Source organism: Catharus ustulatus, chromosome 15 (genome assembly GCF_009819885.2).
Source record: "Catharus ustulatus isolate bCatUst1 chromosome 15, bCatUst1.pri.v2, whole genome shotgun sequence".
Taxonomy (NCBI): domain Eukaryota; kingdom Metazoa; phylum Chordata; class Aves; order Passeriformes; family Turdidae; genus Catharus; species Catharus ustulatus.
In genome coordinates, this window is record NC_046235.1 from 18,783,652 (window position 1) to 18,807,042 (window position 23,391).

The 23,391-nt window shown below is 57.5% G+C and overlaps 1 protein-coding gene across 1 annotated transcript in view; it reads left to right on the top strand.

The window, feature by feature from the left end:
- The window catches only part of KCTD16 (potassium channel tetramerization domain containing 16), a 58,793-nt gene extending 35,798 nt beyond the window's left edge, over positions 1-22,995 (top strand). Inside the window, exon 3 of the mRNA XM_033073587.2 lies at positions 21,553-22,995. Coding sequence (XP_032929478.1) covers positions 21,553-22,004 — 452 coding nt within the window. The 3' untranslated portion in view covers positions 22,005-22,995. The remainder of the gene's footprint in view (positions 1-21,552) is intronic.
- The last annotated feature ends 396 nt before the right edge of the window (positions 22,996-23,391 follow it).

Genomic DNA, 23,391 nt, shown 5'->3' on the forward strand with positions numbered 1-23,391 from the left:
CCTGGGCAGGGTGGGCTGAGCTCTCAGGTGAATTTGGCCCCGGCAGGCTCTGCAGAGCGGCTCTGTCCCATCCCTGCACCTTTGGGACCATCCAGAACCCGCAGAGCCGATGGAAGGAGCTCAGCAAACTTTGGCTCCTGCTCCAGTGCCGGCTCCTCTCCCCGTGGGGGAGCAGCTCCTGATTTTAGTGCCTGTTTTTGTCAGCATCCCTGGAGGTTTTCTTTCCTTGAGCTGCTCTTGCTGCAAGCAGCACTGACTCGTTTGGCTGAATCCTCAGCGAGGTGCTTGAGCTAAAAATGAAATGCAAATGTACAGGAGCTATTCCTGTATTTTTCAGCTGTAGAAAGCAGGAATTGGAAAGATAAATTACCATAGTTCCCTTTAAGCACATATTGCTGGGAAGCAAACACTAAAACATCAAAATAAAGCCTTTTTTTTATTTCTTCCCTCTTTTTAAAGCAAGAATATAATTATGCTGCATGCTCTCACCCGAGCACAGATCAAAGCCATTAAGGAGCTGCTCCTGGCTGTCTCACTGTGGCTCTGGGGGGCAAATCAGAGTGGGTATGGGCAGGAGCAGCCCTGGCACCCAGGGAGGGCTCTGTGGGCCTGTCCTGGCCCCCCGGGTGTGCTGAGGGCTGGAGGGGCAGCAGCAGCCCCAGAGAGCCCCCAGACCCCGCTGGGTCCTGCAGGCTGGTGCTCAAGGGGATGCTCACATCAAGTCCCCTGTAACTTCAGCGTCTGCTTGGCTTGTTCTCATTTAGGATAAAAATCTCTCTCTGGGCTCAGGGATGCCCGAAATGCAGCTCCCCTGACTGCCACTGCAGCAGGACAAATTGGATGCAAAGCTCTGACAGCCCTCAGTCTGGAGCCCGGCAGGGCCACCGGGTCGTTTTCCCCAGCACAGCCAGGAGATTGTGCACAGATAACACTATCCATCATTTTAACACAGGCAGGCTGTGTTACAAAAAAAAAAAAAAGACATTTCAAGACTGAAAGCAATTTATATTTCCCCACAGAGATGTCCCCCTATTTTAAAAACACAACAATTCCCTTTTTCCTTCCCCTGCCTGCATGCCCCTCCTGCAGGGTTTGTTTCTGATTGCAGGGAAAGCTCCCAGCTCCTGCTTCCCATCGGGAAAGGAACAGCCCCGAGAGAAAAGTCAGCTCTGGAGAGGGGATGGGAGGAGAAAGGATGAGGAAGGAAGGGAATGATGAAAGGAGGGAAAGGATGGAGTCACTGAGGAGTGGGAGCTGCAGCATCAGCCAGGCCAGGCTCAGCTCAGAGCTCACAGCCACACAACCTCACCTGGCCAGGTGAGTGCCACAGCTCCTTTGGCCAGGGCCAGCCCCCAGACCCACAGGGATTCACTTTGATCCATCCTGGGGGAGTGCCCATCCCTGGAGGAGGCGCTCAGAGCTCTGGGCTGGGGTCAGGGCTGGGGTCAGGCTCAGCTGGGCTGGGATCAGGACTGGGGTCAGGCTCAGCTGGATGGATGTTGGGAGCTCTCAGAGGATTCTGTGCCCCCTGTGCTCACACCCCAGCTCTGTCTGTGCTGCTGGCAGGGCTGGCATCCACTCAGTGCCTTGGCAGGATGACTTTGGAGAATTGTCATGGTGACCTCCCCAAAACCTGCAGAGTTTGTGGCACTGCAGAAAAGGAGCCTCTGCATGAGGGTATGGGAACAGATCCCCACTTGGCTTGGGTTAAACCCAGAGTTTTGTTTGGAACAGAAGTTTGCAGAAGAAAAGAACAAAGTTTTCCTGAGCAATGTTCTTTCATTTGCCCTTTCCCCAGGCTGCTGGAGGAGAACTCTCCATCTATGCCATGGGTCCCAAAAAATGTATTATAAAGCCAGAGTTCCCCTGAAATGAAGCAGGATATTAATTAAAATCTGTAATTGCAGAGCTCCTGAGCCAGTAATGATAGCATGTGTGAGTGTTTCTCTGTGGTTCCTGTTAATCAAGAGGAGAGCCAAGGAAACAATGTGCTAATCACAAAAGTGAAGATTTCTGAGCACATAATGACTGGTGAGGACCCCACTGCCACTGATTATCCCCGGGAGGTTCACACACCTCGGCCTTTTGTGCCCAAAACACAAACCCAGAGCTCCTGCAGGGTGGGCACTGAGGGGGTGCTCGCTTGTCTGCTCTGATTGACGGAGTTCTGGGGCTGGAGGGGCTGAGCTTCCATCTGGGCACCTGCAAATCCTGAATCCCTGCCATGCTGCTGGTCTGCTGAACAAAGCCTGGAGAGCCTGGCTGGGAATGGATTTAGGGTGTGTGACAGAGGGGATACTGGCTGGGAATGGATTTAGGGTGTCTGACAGAGGGGTACCTGGCTGGGAATGGATTTGGGGTGTCTGACACAGGGGAGACCTGGCTGGGAATGGATTTGGGGTGTCTGACACAGGGGAGACCTGGCTGGGAATGGATTTAGGGTGTGTGACACAGGGGAGACCTCACTGGGAATGGATTTAGGGTGTCTGACACAGGAGTACCAGCTGGGAATGGATTTGGGGTGTCTGACACAGGGGATACTGGCTGGGAATGGATTTGGGGTGTCTGACACAGGGGATACTGGCTGGGAATGGATTTAGGGTGTCTGACACAGGGGATATTGGCTGGGAATGGATTTAGGGTGTCTGACACAGGGGATACTGGCTGGGAATGGATTTAGGGTGTCTGACACAGGGGATGCCTGGCTGGGAATGGATTTGGGGTGTCTGACACAGGGGTACCTGGCTGGGAATGGATTTAGGGTGTCTGACACAGGGGATATTGGCTGGGAATGGATTTAGGGTGTCTGACACAGGGGATACTGGCTGGGAATGGATTTAGGGTGTCTGACACAGGGGATGCCTCACTGGGAATGGATTTAGGGTGTGTGACACAGGGGATGCCGGCGGGGAATGGATTTGGGGTGTCTGACACAAGGGATACTGGCTGGGAATGGATTTAGGGTGTCTGACACAGGGGATACTGGCTGGGAATGGATTTGGGGTGTGTGACACAGGGGTACCTGGCTGGGAATGGATTTGGGGTGTCTGACACAGGGGATACTGGCTGGGAATGGATTTAGGGTGTCTGACACAGGGGATGCCTCACTGGGAATGGATTTAGGGTGTGTGACACAGGGGTACCTGGCTGGGAATGGATTTAGGGTGTCTGACACAGGGGATGCTGGCTGGGAATGGATTTGGGGTGTGTGACACAGGGGTACCAGCTGGGAATGGATTTAGGGTGTCTGGCACAGGGGTGTGTGTGGGTCCAGCACAGCCCTCCCCAGTGCAGCTGGGCTTTGCTCACTGGAGTCCCCTTCAGTGTGACCCCCCTGCAGTCCTGGCATGCAGAGCTGGGGATTGCTGCTGTGTTCTGGGGTTTGGTGACTGCCTGAGTGCCCTGGAGCTGCCAGGCTGGGCCCTGCCCTGCGTGTGCCCCAGGGACGAGCTGCCTTGGGGCTCTCTCAGCTCCTTTGGGGTCTGGGGGCTCCCCTGGGGCTCTCTCAACTCCCTTGGGGTCTGGGGGCTCCCCTGGGGCTCTCTCAGGCTCAGGGGCTCCCTTGGGCCTCTCTCAGCTCCCTTGGGGTCTGGGGGCTCCCTTGGGGCTCTCTCAGCACCTTTGGGGTGGGCAGTGGGTGCCAGGGCAGCACATCCCTGCTGGGATTCCTGCTCACTCCTCTCCACGTGCTGGGGCTCTCCCACCCCTCCCAGCTCTCCCAGTGCTTTCATAACCGTTCCAGCCACACCATCAATATTTCAAGAGGCTGCAAGTGCTCATTTCCAGAGCTCCCTGGTGCAGCAGCTCCAGCCCAGTGCAGCCCCGCATGGAAACTTCTGCTGGGCTCACCCTTCCTTTGCAGGGATGGATTTGACTTTTATTATGGATATCCTGGCAGGAGGACACCAGAAAACATACATTAGACCAATAACCATATCATAAATATGTATTTGCACTGGAACGGGCAAATTTATCTGCGGAATGATTTAAAACAAAATAAACTCTCGGGATAAATTATTCAGTGATTAATATTTGACCAGGCACAGTGTATGCAGAGTTACCTTAATCTGTTTGGAGGCCTGGCTAATGCACAGCCCTGTGCAGGATTTTTACAGCTGTTAAATATTAAGGGCCTCTTGGTCATGTGCACGGGGGCCCCATAAATCATTTTGTCTCTGTAAAGGGGCCTTGAAACACAAGTAAATCACTTTGCTGCTTGGTTTATGGCCCTTGTATGCAGCAAGAGAGATATAAAAAGGCTTAATGTGTAAATGAGGCTGTGACTGCGCTGCTCTGGGATTTGTGACACTTTCCCCACACCAAACTCCCCGTGGCTGGAGCAGCACACGCTGAGGTGGAGCAGCTCCCTGGGCTGTCCCGTGGGCTGGCAGGGTCCTGGGGCACCCCTGGTACCCCCTGGCACCCCCTGGAACCCCCTGGTACCCCTTAGTACCCCTTGGTACCCCCTGGGCACCCCTGGCACCCCCTGGCACCCCCTGGTACCCCCTGGCACCCCTTGGTACCCCTGGAACCCCTTGGTACCCCTGGAACCCCCTGGCACCCCTTGGTACCCCCTGGCACCCCTGGAACCCCTTGGCACCCCCTGGCACCCCTGGAACCCCCTGGCACCCCTTGGCACCCCCTGGCACCCCTGGAACCCCTTGGCACCCCTGGTACCCCCTGGCACCCCCTGGCACCCCCTGGAACCCCTTGGCACCCCCTGGCACCCCCTGGCACCCCTTGGCACCCCCTGGCACCCCTGGAACCCCCTGGTACCCCTGGTACCCCAGCCCAGGGACAAGGTGAGCTCAGCTCCTCTCTGCTCCCCAAAGAAGGACTGAACCCGAGCACACAGCAGCCTCTGCCCCAGATCCTGCTAATGCTGCTTTAATTTCATTGCTGCTTTAATTTCATTGCTGCTTTAATTTCACTGCTGCTCCCCGTGCAGCAGAAATCTCCTGCACTGCTGGAATCCCTCAGCTGGCAGGGGCACGGAGCCCGAGCCAAGCTGTCACTGTGATATCATAACTGGAGCAGAGGGTTTGGGGTTGGTGATGGCAGCGCCACAGAGCTTTAGCTGTAAATGATTCATGTACAGGACTAATACAGCAAACATCCCAGCCATGCCAAAACGCTCCTTGGCTGTTTGTCATGCTCCAGCGTGATGCAGACGAGCAATTCCTTTGTCGTGGGTGAATCCCTGATCTTCAGCTACTGCTTATCACAGCACAAATGCAAGTACCCATGAAATGAAATTTCACTGTATTAATTAAATATTTTGTGTTACAGATTAATCTCCCACATTGAGCAGGAGTTTGTTCTAGTTTTTCAAGGCAATGGGTTGAATTTGAGAGTGAAATACAGCACCAAGCCCCAGTCAGGGATAAATCCAGCCCAGCCCAGTGCCCTGCACAAGAACCCCAGAGCTGGGTGGGAAAGCTGCTGCCCCTGGCACAGAGCTGCTCCCTCCTGGCTGCCAGGGGCTCAGCTGCACCCAGAGCACCCAGGGGCCAGTGCTGGCCCCACTCTGGGACCCCTCTGTGTCCCCTCTGTGCCCCCTGCACCCCTGGCATGTGCCACCACGGGCAGGGTCCCAGCCAGGTGAGGGTCACAGCTCCTGGCAGGAGTCACCTGCTGGAATCCCAGAGCTGTGGCCAGTCAGGGGCAGCTGGGCAGGGCTGCAGGGCCACCAGGGCCAGGTGGGATAGGGCCACCAGGGCCAGGATGGGACAGGGTGGGACAGGGCCACCAGGGCCAGGTGGGACAGGGCCAGGGTGGGACAGGGCCACCAGGGCCACCAGGGCCAGGTGTGGCTGTGGGGCCTGAGCAGCTCTCAGGACAGCGAGCATGGGGTGACAGGAGCTGCTCTCACCCGCTCAGGGGTTCAGCTGCAGCTCAAACATTCCCACTCTCCACATTCCACTTGGACATTTTTTCTCTCCTGGTCCATCCCATCCCTGCCCTCACTGCTGGGTGGGGCTGAGCAGGGATGCTGGGTGGGGCTGAGCAGGGATGCTGGGTGGGGCTGAGCAGGGATGCTGGGTGGGGCTGAGCAGGGATGCTGTGCTGGGGCTGGGGCTGAGCAGGGATGCTGTGCTGGGGCTGGGGCTGAGCAGGGATGCTGGGTGGGGCTGAGCAGGGATGCTGGGTGGGGCTGAGCAGGGATGCTGTGCTGGGGCTGGGGCTGAGCAGGGATGCTCGGTGAGGCTGAGCAGGGATGCTGGGTGAGGCTGAGCAGGGATGCTCGGTGGGGCTGGGGCTGAGCAGGGATGCTGGGTGGGGCTGAGCAGGGATGCTCGGTGGGGCTGAGCAGGGATGCTGGGTGAGGCTGAGCAGGGATGCTCGGTGGGGCTGAGCAGGGATGCTGGGTGGGGCTGAGGCTGAGCAGGGATGCTCGGTGGGGCTGAGCAGGGATGCTGGGTGGGGCTGAGCAGGGATGCTGGGTGAGGCTGAGCAGGGATGCTCGGTGGGGCTGAGCAGGGATGCTGGGTGAGGCTGAGCAGGGATGCTCGGTGGGGCTGAGCAGGGATGCTGGGTGGGGCTGAGCAGGGATGCTGGGTGAGGCTGAGCAGGGATGCTCGGTGGGGCTGAGCAGGGATGCTGGGTGAGGCTGAGCAGGGATGCTCGGTGGGGCTGAGCAGGGATGCTGGGTGGGGCTGAGCAGGGATGCTCGGTGGGGCTGGGGCTGAGCAGGGATGCTCGGTGGGGCTGAGGCTGCCCTTGGGGCAGACCCTGCACCCCCAGGGCTCCCCCTGGCCCAGCCTGTCCCCCCAAAGCTCCAGCCTGGTTCTGAGAGCTCCAAGCAGCAGATTCAGACTCAGCTGGTCAATAAATAATGACCATAAAGCACCAGAACGAGCCCCTTGACCAGCAGGTCACACCTGCAGTTAGAGTGTGATTTATCTTTGCTCAGCAGAGGAGCTGGGCTGCAGCGCTGGGTTTGCACCAGCTGAAGCTGGAACAAAGCGAGAGGTGAGAGCTGAGAGCTCCTGTGGCACACCAGAAATGACTCCCAAAAACCCTGGGTCATTTCCTCAGGGCTGGGGGCTGAGGGATTTTAAACCATGCTGGGGGTTCCTCCCCTTCCCACCAGGAAAGCGCCTTGTCCTGCTGGGTCTGTCTGTCTGTCTGTCTGTCTGTCAGGACACAGAACCTGCCTGGGCTCTGGTTTCTCGTGCATGGAGCTGCCCCATTCCCTGAAAGCTCCTTCCCTGGCCAAACCCCTGTGTCTGTGCTGATTTGATGGTGTGTGAGGGGGGAGCACAGAGCTGCAGCCCCGGGCTCTTTGGGCTCCTTCCCAGGGAGCAGAAATGCTCCCACCATTTCAGAGGGGTCAGCATCCCCTCTGAGCAGAGCTCAGAGCTTTCTCACATGTTCAGCATTTCTTCTAGGTCAGAGGAGAGTCAGCCCAGCTCTCCCATGCTTGGTGCACTCCCACATTGCTGTGGAAAGCTCCTTCCACTGTTCTGGCTCTGAGAACATCTGAGATGCTGGGAGCCTTCCTGGGAATGCACAGAGGGACTGCACTCACAGTCCTTCAGACTTTCTGCCTTCCTGTGGAGAGGTTTGATAGAAATCTCTAATATCTCCCTGGACTTCTGGCATCCTCCTTTAAAAAAATAATAAAGCAAATATCAAATGATCTGTTAGATTTGGCAGGAAAAAAAGGATATTTTCTTCTGGAACTGCAGGGCAGAGCTGCAGATCAGTTAACCCAAACCAGTTTAGTTGATTTTCCCCAAACCTGTCCAATCCAGTGTGCCCATCTCACAAAAAATCAAATGATCCTTGGACTCATTAGGGAAAAATCTTCCAGGACCTGGTAGCATTGCCCATCCCCTCCCCAGGGTTTGCAGGGCTGTGTGTGCAGCTGCTGGGGTCTGGGGCCAAGGGCAGGGCTGGATCCCACAGCCCCAGAGCCTCTCAGTGCCTGCTTCCCTTCTCTTCCCAGGGAGGGATTTGTCTGTCCCTGTGTGTCCCAGAGCATGGGCTCTGTGCCCACCTGGAAGTGCCAGCACCCCAAATTTCCCCTGGAGCTGCTCCCACAGGTGCCCAGTGCCCTGTTCCATTCTCTGGACTTGCCCATCCCCTCCTCACATCCCTCTGTGAACTCAGAATTAACAACAGAGCCCCAAGCCCAGGGCTGGCTTCTGCTTTTGTTCTTTCCAGGCCTTGCAAAAGCAGAACCAGGGGGTGTTTTTGGGTGATGCTGCAGAGAGGGGAGCTCAGGGAGCTGGGGACCCTGCCCAGCACCCTGCCCATCCCCTGAACCCCCACAGAAGGGAAAAGCTCCTGATCCCAGAGCATTTAGGATTGCCCAGGCACGGGGAACTTAATTGGCCTTGAAAGCAGAGCTGGAAATGTCTGGAGTGAAGCAGTGTCTGGAGGGTCTCCCACTGCCTGCCTTTATTTGATGCAAAAGTGCTTTGCTCAAGATGCTAAATCAGATAAACCAAACCATTCATTTCTGAAAGTTCAATTCACCACTTAGAGGATAGAAAATAAACCAAGCTAAGCCACAGCAGCACTGAGCAGCGAGATACGGGGTTTAAGGCAAAGCCCACTGTGCCTGGGAATGTTTCTCACATAAATCAAATTTATCTCTGTAGAGCAGAAGCCCAGTTTATGAGGTTCAGACAGGGAAAAAATAAGAAAACTTCCAGAGAGGGTGTCTTAAATAGCTGATAAAACCCGAGCATCTGCCCCAATGGAAAGGGATCTCTGATAGCCCCAGAAAAGAGCTGGGCTCTGGCTGTGCTCCTGCCCAGGGCAGAGCATCCCTCCCTGCTGTGCTGCAGCTCTGCTCACCGTGCTGCTCCACAGAACCAGAACCAGCAGCTCTGCAGGCTCCTGCACCCTCAGCCCTCCTGCTTCCCTGGCAGGAACAGGGGCAGGGGATCAGCCCTGTCCCCATGGCCCTCCACGTCATCCCAGGGGTGAATAAATAAAAAATCAGGGGGTGAATAAATAGAAATTCAGGGGGTGAATAAATAGAAAATCAGGGGATGAATGAATAAATAGAAAATCAGGGGATGGATGCCCTGTGGCACTGCTGGGCAGCTCCTGTAGAACCACAGAACCCCAGCAGCTGTGGGATTGAATATCCCAACCTGTTCCTGTTCCCACCCCTGCCATGGCAGGGACACCTTCCACTGTCCCAGGCTGCTCCAAGCCTTGTCCAGCCTGGCCTGGGACACTTCAGGGATGGAGACTCCACCATTTCCCTGGCCAGCCTGTACAGAAATTCTCCCCAGCAATGCGATCAGAACCTCCCCTGGGGCACCCTGAGCCCCCCTCCCCTTGTCCCCTCCCCTGGGGCACCCTGAGCCCATCTCGCCTTGTCCCCTCCCCTGGGACACCCTGAGCCCCCTCCCCTTGTCCCCTGGGGCACCCTGAGCCCCCTCCCCTTGTCCCCTTCCCTTGTCCCCTCCCCTGGGGTACCCTGAGCCCCCTCCCCTTGTCCCCTGGGGCACCCTGAGCCCCCCTCCCCTTGTCCCCTGGGACACCCTGAGCCCCTCTCCCCTTGTCCCCTGGGGCACCCTGAGCCCCCTCCCCTTGTCCCCTGGGGCACCCTGAGCCCCCTCCCCTTGTCCCCTTCCCTTGTCCCCTCCCCTGGGGCACCCTGAGCCCCCTCCCCTTGTCCCCTGGGGCACCCTGAGCCCCCTCCCCTTGTCCCCTTCCCTTGTCCCCTCCCCTGGGGCACCCTGAGCCCCCTCCCCTTGTCCCCTGGGGCACCCTGAGCCCCCTCCCCTTGTCCCCTTCCCTTGTCCCCTCCCCTGGGGCACCCTGAGCCCCCTCCCCTTGTCCCCTTCCCTTGTCCCCTCCCCTGTGGGACCCTGAGCCCCCCTCCCCTTGTCCCCTGGGGCACCCTGAGCCCCCCTCCCCTTGTCCCCTCCCTCTCTGCCTGGGGAAGGGGCTGCTGTCCCCTCTCAAGCACCGCTAATCAGGAGCTCAGCGATGGCTCTGAGCAGGAGAGGGGAAGTCATTTCCGCAGTAATTGTTTTCACAAGGATTTTTTCCAGCGGGGTGTCTCAGCAGAGCCGTTCCTGGCTGCTCCTGTCCCTGTCCCTGTCCCCGTGCCCGGCCCAGGTGCAGCAGCCACGCTCCGAGTCCCTCTGTAATGGGGACATCCATCATGTCACTGTGCCCAGCCTGCAGCAGCTGCTGCTGGGGCTCTGCTGCTGCCACCAGCCCGGGGCAGTGCCACCAAACTGTGACAGTGCCACCAGCCCAGGGCAGTGCCACCAGCCTGTGACAGTGTCACCAGCCCAGGGCAGTGCCACCAGCTCAGGGCAGTGTCACCAGCCCGGGGCAGTGCCACCAGCCTGTGACAGTGTCACCAGCTCGGTGCAGTGCCACCAGCTCGGGGCAGTGCCACCAGCCTGGGACAGTGCCAGCCCGGGGCAGTGTCACCAGCCCGGGACAGTGCCACCAGCCTGTGACAGTGCCACCAGCCCAGGGCAGTGCCACCAGCCTGTGACAGTGTCACCACCTCGGGGCAGTGCCAGCTCAGAGCAGTGCCAGCCCAGGGCAGTGCCACCAGCTTCTGACAGTGTCACCAGCCCGGAGCAGTGCCAGCCCGGGACAGTGTCACCAGCCCGGGACAGTGCCACCAGCTCAGAGCAGTGCCACCAGCCTGTGACAGTGTCACCAGCCCAGGGCAGTGCCACCAGCCTGTGACAGTGCCACCAGTCCGGGGCAGTGTCACCAGCCTGTGGCAGTGTCACCAGCCTGTGACAGTGCCAGCCCAGGGCAGTGCCACCAGCCCAGAGCAGTGACACCACCCTGTGACAGTGCCACCAGCTCAGAGCAGTGCCACCAGCCCACAGCAGTGCCACCAGCCTGTGACAGTGCCACCAGCTCAGAGCAGTGCCACCAGCCCAGGGCAGTGCAACCAGCTTGTGACAGTGTCACCAGCCTGTGACAGTGTCACCAGCCCAGGGCAGTGCCACCAAACTGTGACAGTGTCACCAGCCTGTGACAGTGTCACCAGCCCAGGGCAGTGCCACCAGCCTCTGACAGTGTCACCAGCCTGTGACAGTGCCAGCCCAGGGCAGTGCCAGCCCAGGGCTGAACAGGGAGGGAGGCAATAGTGGCCTCAGTGAGGCTGCTGCAGCCCCTGTCCCTGTGCAGGGGTGGCACTGGGGCTGCACAGGCTCCTGTGGCCCCTCCACACGGGACAGGCTCCTGGCAGGCCCTGGGCCACCCTTGCCCAGCTGGCAGAGCTGCTGTGCCCACCTGGACCCTGCTGGGTGGGTGTGCCAGGAGCGGGGAGCAGCACCCTGCACCCACTCACCTTCAGCAATATTTGCCTCAAATTCTCAGGATCTCCTCCCACCACCACCCCTTCTCAACAGAGCCACTTCAGTGGTGTGTTGTAACAGCTCACTGCCTGCTATAAAGCTTAATTATTGATTGATAGCCCTGTTATACAGCCTAATTATTGATTGATAGTATTGTGAGCCTCTGGTGTGCCTGTGAGAAGGGAATGGATGGGGAAAGCAGAGATTTTGGGGGAGCTGGTAACCCCGAGGGGAAGGAGAATGGGGCTGCAGAGAACTCCTGGGGACAGCTGCTGGGAAAGGGTGACTGTAGGGAACAGCACTGACTTTGGGGACAGCACTGACTTTGGGAACAGCAGTGACTTTGGGGAACAGCACTGACTGTAGGGAACAGCACTGACTTTGGGGAACAGCAGTGACTGTAGGGAACAGCACTGAGTTTGGGAACAGCACTGAGTTTGGGAACAGCACTGAGTTTGGGGACAGCACTGAGTTTGGGAACAGCACTGAGTTTGGGGGACAGCACTGACTTAGGGAACAGCACTGAGTTTGGGGAACAGCACTGACCTTTGGGGACAGCACTGACTTTGGGAACAGCACTGAGTTTAGGGAACAGCACTGACTTAGGGAACAGCACTGAGTTTAGGGAACAGCACTGACTTTAGGGAACAGCACTGACTTTGGGGAACAGCAGTGACTTTTGGGAACAGCACTGAGTTTTGGGAACAGCACTGGAGCACAGACAAAGGGACAAGGGGAGGATACTCCAAGAATAGCAAATCACTTGATACTGAGAGTAAAGGATGAGAGAGAAGAAACTGGAGCGAGTGCAGGAACAGAACAATGAGAGGTGAGAGGGGTGAATTTCTCCATGGGATGGTGGCACAGAGGCCACCACCAGGATCCAAGGAGACACAGACTCACAAATGCTGTGGGTGAGGAGCAGGAGGGAAATGAATGGGATTAAATCACCGAGAGAAAAAAGGGAAACGTGGGTCTTTTAAAGGAGAGCTGGGTTTGTTCCAACTGCATCCAAAATAAAGTGTCATGGGAAGGCAGCAGAACTGCAGCTGGATTAAAAACTCCCTGAGTCGTTGGCTGTGAGCAGAGCTCCTCATTTAAGAGCTGGTTATCTCCCAGCCTGGGGATTTCCCTGGGAGCACTGCTGGAATTGCCTGTCAAGCTGGTGCCCATCACGGTGACAGTGAGTGACAGCCTGGCTGTCCCCCAGCCCTCAGCTCCCCCTGTCCCTGCCATCCCCTGGCTCAGCCCCTTCTCCTCCCTGCTGCATCCCCAGGGGCACTGTCCCTGCCAGGGGACAGCACAGCAGGAGCCCAGTCCTGTTCCTCCTCTCTCTGTTCCCTGAGATTTCTCTGCACGGATGTCATTTGTGGTGGGGGTAAAGGGGAACATGCAATTTATTCTCCATTATGTTCAGAGTAATGACAAGTCTTAAAATAGCTCTCAATTAGCAATTGATTGCAATTAATTGGAACAACATAGGCTGACACGATAGCTTCGGATCTCCAGAGCATTTTTGAGTTCATGAGCTCTAATTTCCAAAAATTCAAGAATTCTGGCTCCCACATTACCACAACCATCTGGCAGCAGTTTCTCACCCAGGCCTTGGAGAAGCAGGAGCAATAAACACTTTGGCTTTGCTAATTAAAGCAGGTGTCCAAAACGGGCTCATTTCAGGGAGCTGGGGGTCCCATCCAGGTATGGAAATATCCAGATGCTGCCCAGAGCCCAGGGCTCCCACCCTGGCAGTGCCCAGGCTCTGCTGACTCTGCCCCCTCTGCATTGCTGCAAAGCTCCTGAGAGCAGTCCCAGGGCTGGGGCAGGGCAGGGAAGGATTTCTGATCGTTCACTGACGTGGTTTAGTGAACCTGTGCTGTAATTAATGCACGGTTGGGGTGTCTCTCTCAGTAAGAGATCCAGCCCATGATCCTGCAGCCCCTCTCTGGACTGGGCTGTTGCTCTGCTGGCTCCCAGAGGTTCTGGCCAGGCTCACTGCAGGGATCAGCCAAAGGAAACCTTTTCTCCTTAGCCCAGACTGCTTCCTGCCCATCCAACTCCCCTTTCAAGGACTTGAGCATAAATTGAAAATAACAGAGAGCAGAAGGAAAGGCTGTGCTAAGGTACTGGTAAATATGGCATTGATAAATCAAAAGAGATTCAGAAAACTCTTCAGTTTGAGGGGGCAAGGCAGAAGGGGGAGCAGGAAGATGCAGAGTGGCAGCTGTGAGCTCTCTGTGCCCCAAACTCACCCGAGTGTTTGGCAGAACAGAAGGAGCAAACGCTGTGGGCAGAGGAAAACTGAGGTGTCAGGTTTTCATATCAACATGGTTTTCCCAGAGGGAAATGGCCTGAAATGGCTCAGTCCTGAAGGCCAAATCTTGTTTCTATTCACAGTCCTGGGGAAGGGGAGCACGGAGCCAGCAGCACTGACCCATCCCTTCAGGTGCTCCAGTGTATTGGAGTGCTGAATGCTGACACCTCAGCTCTTCCCCCAGGCTGGCTCATCCTTCTCCTGCTCTCCTCCAGGCAGAGCCCCTGCTGAACCACCAGAGAGATCCCAGGGAGGGCTGGAAGGGCTCAGCTCTGCTCCTGCTGCAGCCTGGCCCGAGGGTCCCTGAGGGTGGGACTGCAGGGCAGGGGCAGCTGGGGCTGGGGGCAGCTGGGGCTGGGGGTTTATCCTGGCACAGGGGGCTCTCAGCTGGGGCTGGGGGCTCTGAGCTGGGGCTGGGGGCAGCTGGAGCTGGGGGCAGCTGGAGCTGGGGGCAGCTGGGGCTGGGGGTGTATCCTGGCACAGGGGGTTCTCAGATGGGTCTGGGGGCTCTTAGCTGGGGTTGGGGGCAGCTGGGGCTGGGGGTGTATCCTGGCACAGGGGGCTCACAGCTGGGGCTGGGGGTGTATCCTGGCACTGGGGGCTCTCAGCTGGGGCTGGGGGTGTATCCTGGCACTGGGGGCTCTCAGCTGGGGCTGGGGGTGTATCCTGGCACTGGGGGCTCTCAGCTGGGGCTGGGGGTTTATTCTGGCACAGGGGACTCACAGATGGGTCTGGGGGTGTACCCCAGCCCTGCAGGGCTCTGAGCTGGGTCTGGGGGTGCACCAAGCCCTGCAGAGCTCTCATCTGGGTCTGGGGGTGCACCCCAGCCCTGCAGGGCTCTCAGCTGGCACTGGGGGTGTACCCCAGCCCTGCAGAGCTCTCATCTGGGTCTGGGGGTGCACCCAGCCCTGCAGGGCTCTCAGCTGGGGCTGGGGGTTTATTCTGTCACAGGGGGCTCTCAGGTGGGTCTGGGGGTGTATCCTGGCACAGGGGGCTCTCAGCTGGCACTGGGGGTGTACCCCAGCCCTGCAGGGCTCCCAGGGAAGCCCTGGCCCTGCAGCTGTGCCCAGCACAGGGGCAGCAGCAGAGCCCCAGCTGTTCCTGCACAGGGAAGGATGGCCAGGAGGGTGAGCTGAGCGGGGCAGGAGGTTCCTGTGCTCTCCTGGCTCAGTGCAGGTGATGCCTGTGAGCCCCCAGCTCTCAGACAGCTGGCAGGGCCACGGCCATGGGAGCAGCTCCTGCCCACACCCCTGTGCCTCCCCATCCTGCTGCTCACACTGCAGCCTGCTCCTCCTCTCCAAATCTGAACTTCATCACATGGTACTTTGAGAAGATCCCTAGATAAATATTTTGGCTCATTTAATATGCCTTCTGGTATTTTAACACCAGGTCTCTTTTTCTCCACCATTTGGGGAATTTATTTTTGTTCTCAAACAAATTTGATGCTCTTGCAGAAGTTCACTTCCAGAACCAAGTGTTTTAGGAGTGCTGCTAAAACGACAATGTGCTGGGAGGCTCCTGATGGGAGTGTGTGCTGCTGGGGCCTGGCTGAAAATCACTCAACCCCCCTGTCCCCCTGTCCCTCTGTCCCTCTGTCCCCCCTGTCCCCCTGTCCCCTCTGTCCCCCTGTCCCCTCTGTCCCCCTGTCCCTCTGTCCCCCTGTCCCCTCAATCCCCCTGTCCCTCTGTCCCCCTGTCCCCTCTGTCCCCTCTGTCCCTCTGTCCCCCTGTCCCTCTGTCCCCTCAATCCCCTTGTCCCCCTGTCCCCCTGTCCCTCTGTCCCCCTGTCCCTCTGTCCCTCTGTCCCTCTGTCCCCCTGTCCCTCTGTCCCCGTGTCCCCTCTGTCCCTCTGTCCCCCTGTCTGCCCTGTCCCCCTCTCCCCCCTGTCCCCGTGTCCCCCTGTCCCCCTGTCCCTCTGTCCCTCTGTCCCCCTGTCCCCAGTGTCCCATCACAGCCCAAACCAGCTCTGCCAGCAGCCCCAGCACAGGACAGAAAGGGAGGAGGAGGAGGCAGCAAAACCCAGAAGAGAGGAGAGGTGAAAGTCACAGGACAGGAAGGAGAAAAGGAGCGTGGAACAGAAATAAATCAAAGCAACAACAAAGCCCTAAAGCAGAAGGAGCAGGGAAAGGAATAAAAGGTGAGAGGAAAATATAAATGGGCTGGAGTGGATTGAGAAGAGGAGGAAAATGGTTCAAGTGATGCTCCCAGGCTGGGAGGTTGTTACAGGCACTCGTGTGGAGGTAAATGAGTGTCTGGATACAGAAAACATCCCTGTCTGCCTCCAAAACGGGCACCAGATGTGGCTGAGCTGCTGCCTGGGGACACTGTCCCTTCCCAGCCGTGGCACCATCCCCAGCCTGCCCACAAACCTCGGGGAAAAGGCTGTGCAAGCTGAAACCGCAGGAGCTGAGTTAAAGGAACATGATTGTGAGAGGGAGGCTGTGAGGGCAGAGCTCAGCCCCGTCCCCTGCACAGCTGGGACTGCCAGTGCTGGTGCCAGAGCAGTGAAAATGAGAATGCTGAGGGTTCCCAGAGAATGGAGATGAATTTTTTAATGAAATATGGCAGCACTGTATCTGTGGCACAGCCCTGGGCACGTCCAGACCCCTCCAGGGCTCTGCAGCCCCTGGCCTTGGCTGGGCATTCTCTGCCTTGGTCAGCCCCGGTTCTGCCCCAGCTCTCCCTGCTTCCCTCAGCATCTGCACAGGGATTTCCCCTTCCCTGCTTCAGCCTGGCTCTGGGAAACAGGGAGAGGGGAAGGGAACCGGGTGGCTGCTGGTTTGTGTGTCAATTATACATCAGAAGCTTTGCTGCTGCTTCAGAAGCTTCTAATAATAATTATTATAATTAGGGCACTGGGAGAGGGATGTGCTGAGATCAGGGAGGAAAGCAGGAAAGCCAGGCCAGAATTAATTAGCCACTTTTATCTAAGAATCTCCAAGCATTTAGACATTAATTAATGAGCGCTGTGTTAAGTCAGTGCGGGCTCGGGCCAGCCCCCCTTGCCCAGCCTGGGGGTGCTGCAGGGGCTTCCCCAGGACTCAGAGATGGTTCCTTGATCCCTTTGGTCACTCAGAGATGGTTCCTTGATCCCTTTGGTCACTCAGAGATGGTTCCTTCATCCCTTTGGTCCTGCCTGACCCTGAGGAGCCCCAGGCTGGGCAGCTGTGAGGTGCTGCAGCTGTGCCCAGCTGTGCCCAGCTGTGCCAGCCAGCCCTGGGCACAGGGGCTCCCTGCAGACCCCAGCCCAGCTCCCCTGAGCCCCTGGAGCTGGCCCTGGGCTCCAGCACAGCTCTGCATTCAGGGCAAAGTCCCTTCTGCCTCCTGCTGTGCCCACTGCTGGTGAATATTCATTAAGTGAAATTAGCATCTAATAGGTCTTAATTGGCTTATAAAAGCCTTGTTTTGTGCTAATGAAATCTGTGCTGTCGCTGCCGGGTCCCTCTGGCCCAGCCCCACCTCGGCTCAATCCCTTCCTTTCCCCACAGCCCATGGAGATGGGAATGCCCCATCCCTGGAGAGCTCAGAGCCAGCTCAGAGCAGCCTGGAGGGCTGGGAGGTGTCCCTGGATGGCAGGGAATTGAGGGGACACACCCTGGAACACACACACATCCTAGGTGACAGCCCCCAGCCCCAGCTCAGAGCAGCCTGGAGGGCTGGGACAGCTCTCACAATCCCTCCAGTGCAGGGGGATTAAGGGGATTCACATCCCTTCCTGTCCCACACATCCTAGGTGACAGCCCCCAGCCCCAGCTCAGAGCAGCCTGGAGGGCTGGGAGGTGTCCCTGCATGGACAGGGATTGGGGGGATCCACATCCCTTCCTGTCCCACACACACCCTGGGACTCAGACCCTGTGTGTGACAGCCCCCAGACCCTGCTGTGCTGGGACAGCTCTCACAATCCCTCCAATGCAGGGAGATTGGGGGGATCCACATCCCTTCCTGTCCCACACACCCTGTGACACACACCCTGTGTGTGACAGCCCCCAGTCCCAGCTCAGAGCAGCCTGGAGGGCTGGGACAGCTCTCACAATCCCTCCAATACAGGGAGATTGGGGGGATCCACATCCCTTCCTGTCCCACACACCCTGTGACACACACCCTGTGTGTGACAGCCCCCAGTCCCAGCTCAGAGCAGCTGCTGGGCTGGGACAGCTCTCACAATCCCTGCATGGCAGGGAATTGAGGGGACACACCCTGGAACACACACACATCCTAGGTGACAGCCCCCAGCCCCAGCTCAGAGCAGCCTGGAGGGCTGGGAGGTGTCCCTGCATGGCAGGGATTGGGGGGATCCACATCCCTTCCAGCCCCACACCCCCTGTGTGACAGCCCCAGCCCCAGCTCAGAGCAGCCTGGAGGGCTGGGACAGCTCTCACAATCCCTCCAGTGCAGGGGGATTGGGGGGATTCACATCCCTTCCTGTCCCACACATCCTATGTGACAGCCCCAGCCCCAGCTCAGAGCAGCCTGCCCACGGCCTGGGCTCTGTGTGCAGCTCTGCAGGGCTCCCCTGTGTGGGAATTTTGGGGTGATGGTGTTGGGCAGGACGGTCAGACAAACAGAGAGGTCTCTATAGGCAGGTGTTTCAGTTTGCAGTTTATTTGTGAGTAAAAAGGGCCCACCTTGGAGCTGCAGCCACAGCTGGAGCAGGGCAGGAGGAGAGGGTGGGGTGGTGGGAGTTCTGAGTGAGAGGAGAGGTAAGAGAGGTAAGAGCTGAGCTAAGAGATTATGAGAAGGAACAAAGGACCAAGAGAGAGAATAAAGAGCTAAGAGAGAGTAAAGAGAGCGAATAAAGAGACAGTAAAAAGAGTGAGTTTCCTGTTACAATACAATGAATTGTCTTCTATGTTGAATTTTCTAATTTCCACTAACCAATCTAATACAAGATACAAATTCTCTAACATTTGCATGCAACCTATAGAAATTGCTATATTACCATGTTTTACTGCTTTCTTATCTCTAAACCTTATCTCAGACCCTTCCTGTTACACCTGGAGAGGATCTCAGCTGGTACTTGTGGCATCTGGCATTATCTAAACAAAGGAAGGAGCCTTCAAGCATCCACATTGCTGCTCTCAGGCACACAGTAAAAACTGCCATCATTTCTATCTTGCTTATGGTTTCCATATTCTCAAAATCCTTTGCTGGACAATCACATTTATGAGGTTTTCCTGATTCATCCTCCCCAACACCCCTGGTGCTCCAGCAGTGCCCTGAGCCCTGCAGGGATGGCTGGGCTCAGCTGAAGGCTCTGGGTGCTCAGGGCACAGCCTGAGCTTGGTTCCTGGGCTGGGTGAGCACAGCCCTGGGGGCTCCAGGGGCTAATCCAGAGCTGTGGATGTGGGTGAGAGCTGCAGAGGGGAGCTGGAACCCACACAGCTCCTGGGAGCTCTCAGAGTGTGTGGGGCAGGGTTTTACAGGGCTCATAATGTCTGTGTGCAAGCCCAGAGATTGATAAAAGATTCACTTTAGCCATTATTGACTGTTTTCAGAGCAGACACAGGGCAGCTCTGGAGTGAGTCTGTGAATCAGAGCAGCCCTGCACTCCCAGACTGAGAGACTCCTTCATCATCGAGCAGGAAGGGGAAGGAGGAGATGAGGAGCTGTCCTGACTCCTGGGTTTGCTGCTGTTCCTGTAAATGGTGTGCACCGTGCTCCTGGCTGGGGAAGGATGGGCACCCAGAGGGAGGGCAGGGACAGGCAGGGCAGGGACAGGGCTCACAGCCCTGAATTGCCACCAGGGGCTCCTTCTCTTTTCTTTCTTTCCCCTCATTTCTCAGTGGGGGTCAGGAGTGGGGGCAGAGCAGCAAAAAGTCACCTCAGCCCATGGGGAGAGCAAATTTCCACAGCTGGCAACGGGAGCTCTGGTGCAGCTGTGACTGTCATGGTGTGTCCCTGTCCCTGTCCCCGTGTGTCCCTGTGTTTCCTTGTCCTTGTCCCTGTCCCTGTCCTCGTGTGTCCCTGTGTGTCTCTGTCCCTGTGTGTCCCTGTACCTGTCCCTGTCCCTGTCCCTGTATGTCCCTGTCCCTGTGTGTCCCCATCCCTGTCCCTGTCCCTGTCCCTGTCCTCGTGTGTCCCTGTGTGTCCCTGTCCCTGTCCCTGTCCCTGTCCCTGTGTGTCTCTGTCCCTGTGTGTCCCTGTACCTGTCCCTGTCCCTGTACGTCCCTGTCCTTGTGTGTCCCCATCCCTGTCCCTCTCCCTGTCCTCGTGTGTCCCTGTGTGTCCCTGTCCCTGTCCCTGTCCCTGTCCCTGTCCCTGCAGCTCCAACCAGCCCAGCCCTGTTCTCTGCCCCTCCTGCAGCCCCTGTCCCCTGTGAGGGCCCCTCAGTGGTGACACTGGGGACAGTCCAGCTCCCTGCCCGAGCTGGCAGTGCCCCTGCCATGCCAGGGGAGGGTGGATGCTCCTGTGACCTGGCACGGAGCTGCTGCCAGCTCTGCCCCTGCTCACGGGCTGCTGCGGCTGGGCAGGGCTCCAGCTGCCAAACAAAACCTGCAGCAGCAGCAATTGTCACTGCCCTGGGCTGGCCACGGCTGGGCTCAGGCAAATGAAGGACCCTGTGTCCCCAAATCCTGGGCTGGGCGTGCCAGGCCTTGTGTGGGGAGGCAGGGCTGGGTTTGGGGAGGGAAGGGGATGCTGGGGGGGATGCCCACCGGGATGGAGGCAGTGCTGGAAATACTGGAAATACTGGAAATGCTGGAAATGTTGGTAATGCTGGAAATGCTGGCAGTGCTGGTAATGCTGACAGTGCTGGCAATGCTGGCAGTGCTGGTAATGCTGGAAATGCTGCAGTTCTGGAAATGCTGGCAATGCTGGAAATGTTGGTAATGCTGGCAGTAATGGCAATGCTGGTAATGCTGGCAGTGCTGTGGAGCCTCAGAGAACAAACGGTGTTTGGAGAGGTCAGGGGGCTCCAGCCATGGTTGCTCAGTCAGATCCTCACGTGCTGGCTCTCCCTGAGGAGCCCAGGAGAGGTTCCAGCCCAGGCTGGGTGTTGAGCAGCACGTGGGGGATGGATGGATGGATGATGGATGGATGATGGATGGATGGATGGATGGATGATGGATGGATATGGATGGATGATGGATGGATGGATGATGGATGGATGATGGATGGATGGATGATGGATGGATGATGGATGGATGATGGATGGATGGATGGATGGATGGATGGATGGATGATGGATGGATGGATGATGGATGGATGATGGATGGATGATGGATGGATGGATGGATGGATGGATGGATGGATGATGGATGATGGATGGATGATGGATGGATGGATGATGGATGGATGGATGGATGGATGGTAGATGGATGGATGGATGATGGATGATGGATGGATGGATGATGGATGGATGATGGATGGATGGATGATGGATGGATGGATGGATGGATGGATGGATGGATGGATGGATGGATGATGGATGGATGGATGGATGATGGATGGATGATGGATGGATGGATGACGGATGGATGGATGATGGATGGATGATGGATGGATGGATGATGGATGGATGGATGGATGGATGGATGGATGATGGATGGATGGATGGATGGATGGATGGATTGATGGATGGATGGATGGATGATGGATGGATGGATGATGGATGGATGATGGATGGATGGATGATGGATGGATGGATGGATGGATGGATGGATGGATGATGGATGGATGGATGGATGGATGGATGATGGATGGATGATGGATGGATGATGGATGGATGGATGGATGGATGGATGGATGGATGGATGGAGGTCTCCAGGCTCGCGGGATCAGCGGCTCTTGGGTCTGGGAGCTTTGCTGGCCGTGTGTGGCCATGCCCTGGGGAGGTCCCCACGAGGGTTCCCCCAGCCCTGGCTGCCCTGGGGGGATCAGCAGCCTGTCCTGGGGTGTGGGGGTCTGGAGCTGCCCTAACCCCGTCTCTGTGTCCCTGCAGGCGAACCCTCCCGCTGGTCCTCGTCCCACTGCGACTGCTGCTGCAAGAACGGCAAGGGCGACAAGGAGGGCGAGAGCGGCACGTCCTGCAACGAGCTGTCCACGTCCAGCTGCGACAGCCAGTCCGAGGCCAGCTCGCCCCAGGAGACTGTCATCTGCGGGCCTGTCACCCGCCAGCCCAACATCCAGACTCTGGACCGGCCGGCCAAGAAGGGCCCGCTGCAGCTGCTGCAGCAGTCCGAGATCCGCAGGAAGAGCGACCTGCTCCGGACTCTCACCTCCGGCTCCCGCGAGTCCAACTCCAGCAAGAAAAAGGCAGTCAAGGAGAAGCTGTCCATCGAGGAAGAGCTGGAAAAATGCATCCAGGATTTCCTCAAGATCAAAATCCCCGACAGGTTTCCCGAGAGGAAGCACCCCTGGCAGTCAGAACTGCTGCGGAAGTACCACCTCTAGGTCTCGTGTGGGGAGAGCACTGCTTACGTTATCCCGAGTGACACAACAGCAATTCCCAACAATAACTATTTGTTAGGTCACCTCAACCAAAATCCATCTCTAGTACTGCCTAATTTGCCTCTTTCACCTTAACATTTCTAGTCGTAGGGGAACGATATTTTTGCAGTCCTGGAAGCACAATGACAAACGCTTTTGTTTGTAAACTTGGAGTCTTACACAAGCTGAAAAACCTTAAGGGCACGGCCAGGCCCACCCCGAGGGACGTTTGTGTGGCCCTGCAGCAGGCAGGGTGGGATGGGGAGGGCTCTGTGCCCCTGCACCCTGCCCGGAGGGAGGAGCACAGCACAAAGCCCCAGCTCTGCCCCGGCAGTTTAAGCATGTGTATTTATATATGTGCATATATATATGTGTGTATATATATCTCTGTGTATATATATATGTATATATATATCAATATATATTGCTTAAAGATTTTCTGGCTCTCTCCTTATAACTGCACTTTCTCAGAAAAGAGCATTTTTTTAGTCTGTGGATGTCTGGTTTGTTCTCCAAGCCTTTGAGGGCTGAGCAGTAGAAATCCATCTCCCTGTCTCTCTCCTGCTCCCCTGCCGGTCCTTCTCCCCCTGGGGCACTGTGAATGTGTCCCAGTGGAGTCCAGGGTGCCTCTGTGGGTTTGTGTCACCATCAGCAGAATTCTCTGTTTGTTTGGGATGCTCCTGTCCCTCCGTGTCCTCCCACAGCTCCAGTGCTTCCCAGGCTCTCCGTGCCCGTGGGTGGAAGGGCTGCTGATCCCCAAAGCTGCAGGGATGGCTCTGGGCTGGCAGGGGGTGCTGGGAGGATGCTGCACCTGCAGGTGCCAGGTGTGTGTGCCAGGAGCAGCGGGCACTGCGCCCCCTCTGCTCCACAAACCAGCCCAGCCCGCCTGGGGGGCTCTGCTGTGGGGCACAGAGCAGTGCCAGGGGAAAACACGGCCCTGGGGGAGCTCCCTGCAGTGCCAGGGGAAACACAGCCCTGGGGGAGCTCCCTGCAGTGCCAGGGAAAGCACAGCCCTGGGGGAGCTCCCTGCAGTGCCAGCTGTGCCAGTGCTGTGGTGGCACTGCACAAACACAGCCCTGGGGGAGCTCCCTGCAGTGCCAGCGGAAAACAGAGCCCTGGAGGAGCTCCCTGCAGTGCCAGGGAAAACACAGCCCTAGGGGAGCTCCCTGCAGTGCCAGGGGAAACACAGCCCTGGGGGAGCTCCCTGCAGTGCCAGCTGTGCCAGTGCCGTGGTGGCACTGCACAAACACAGCCCTGGGGGAGCTCCCTGCAGTGCCAGCTGTGCCAGTGCCGTGGTGGCACTGCACAAACACAGCCCTGGGGGAGCTCCCTGCAGTGCCAGCTGTGCCAG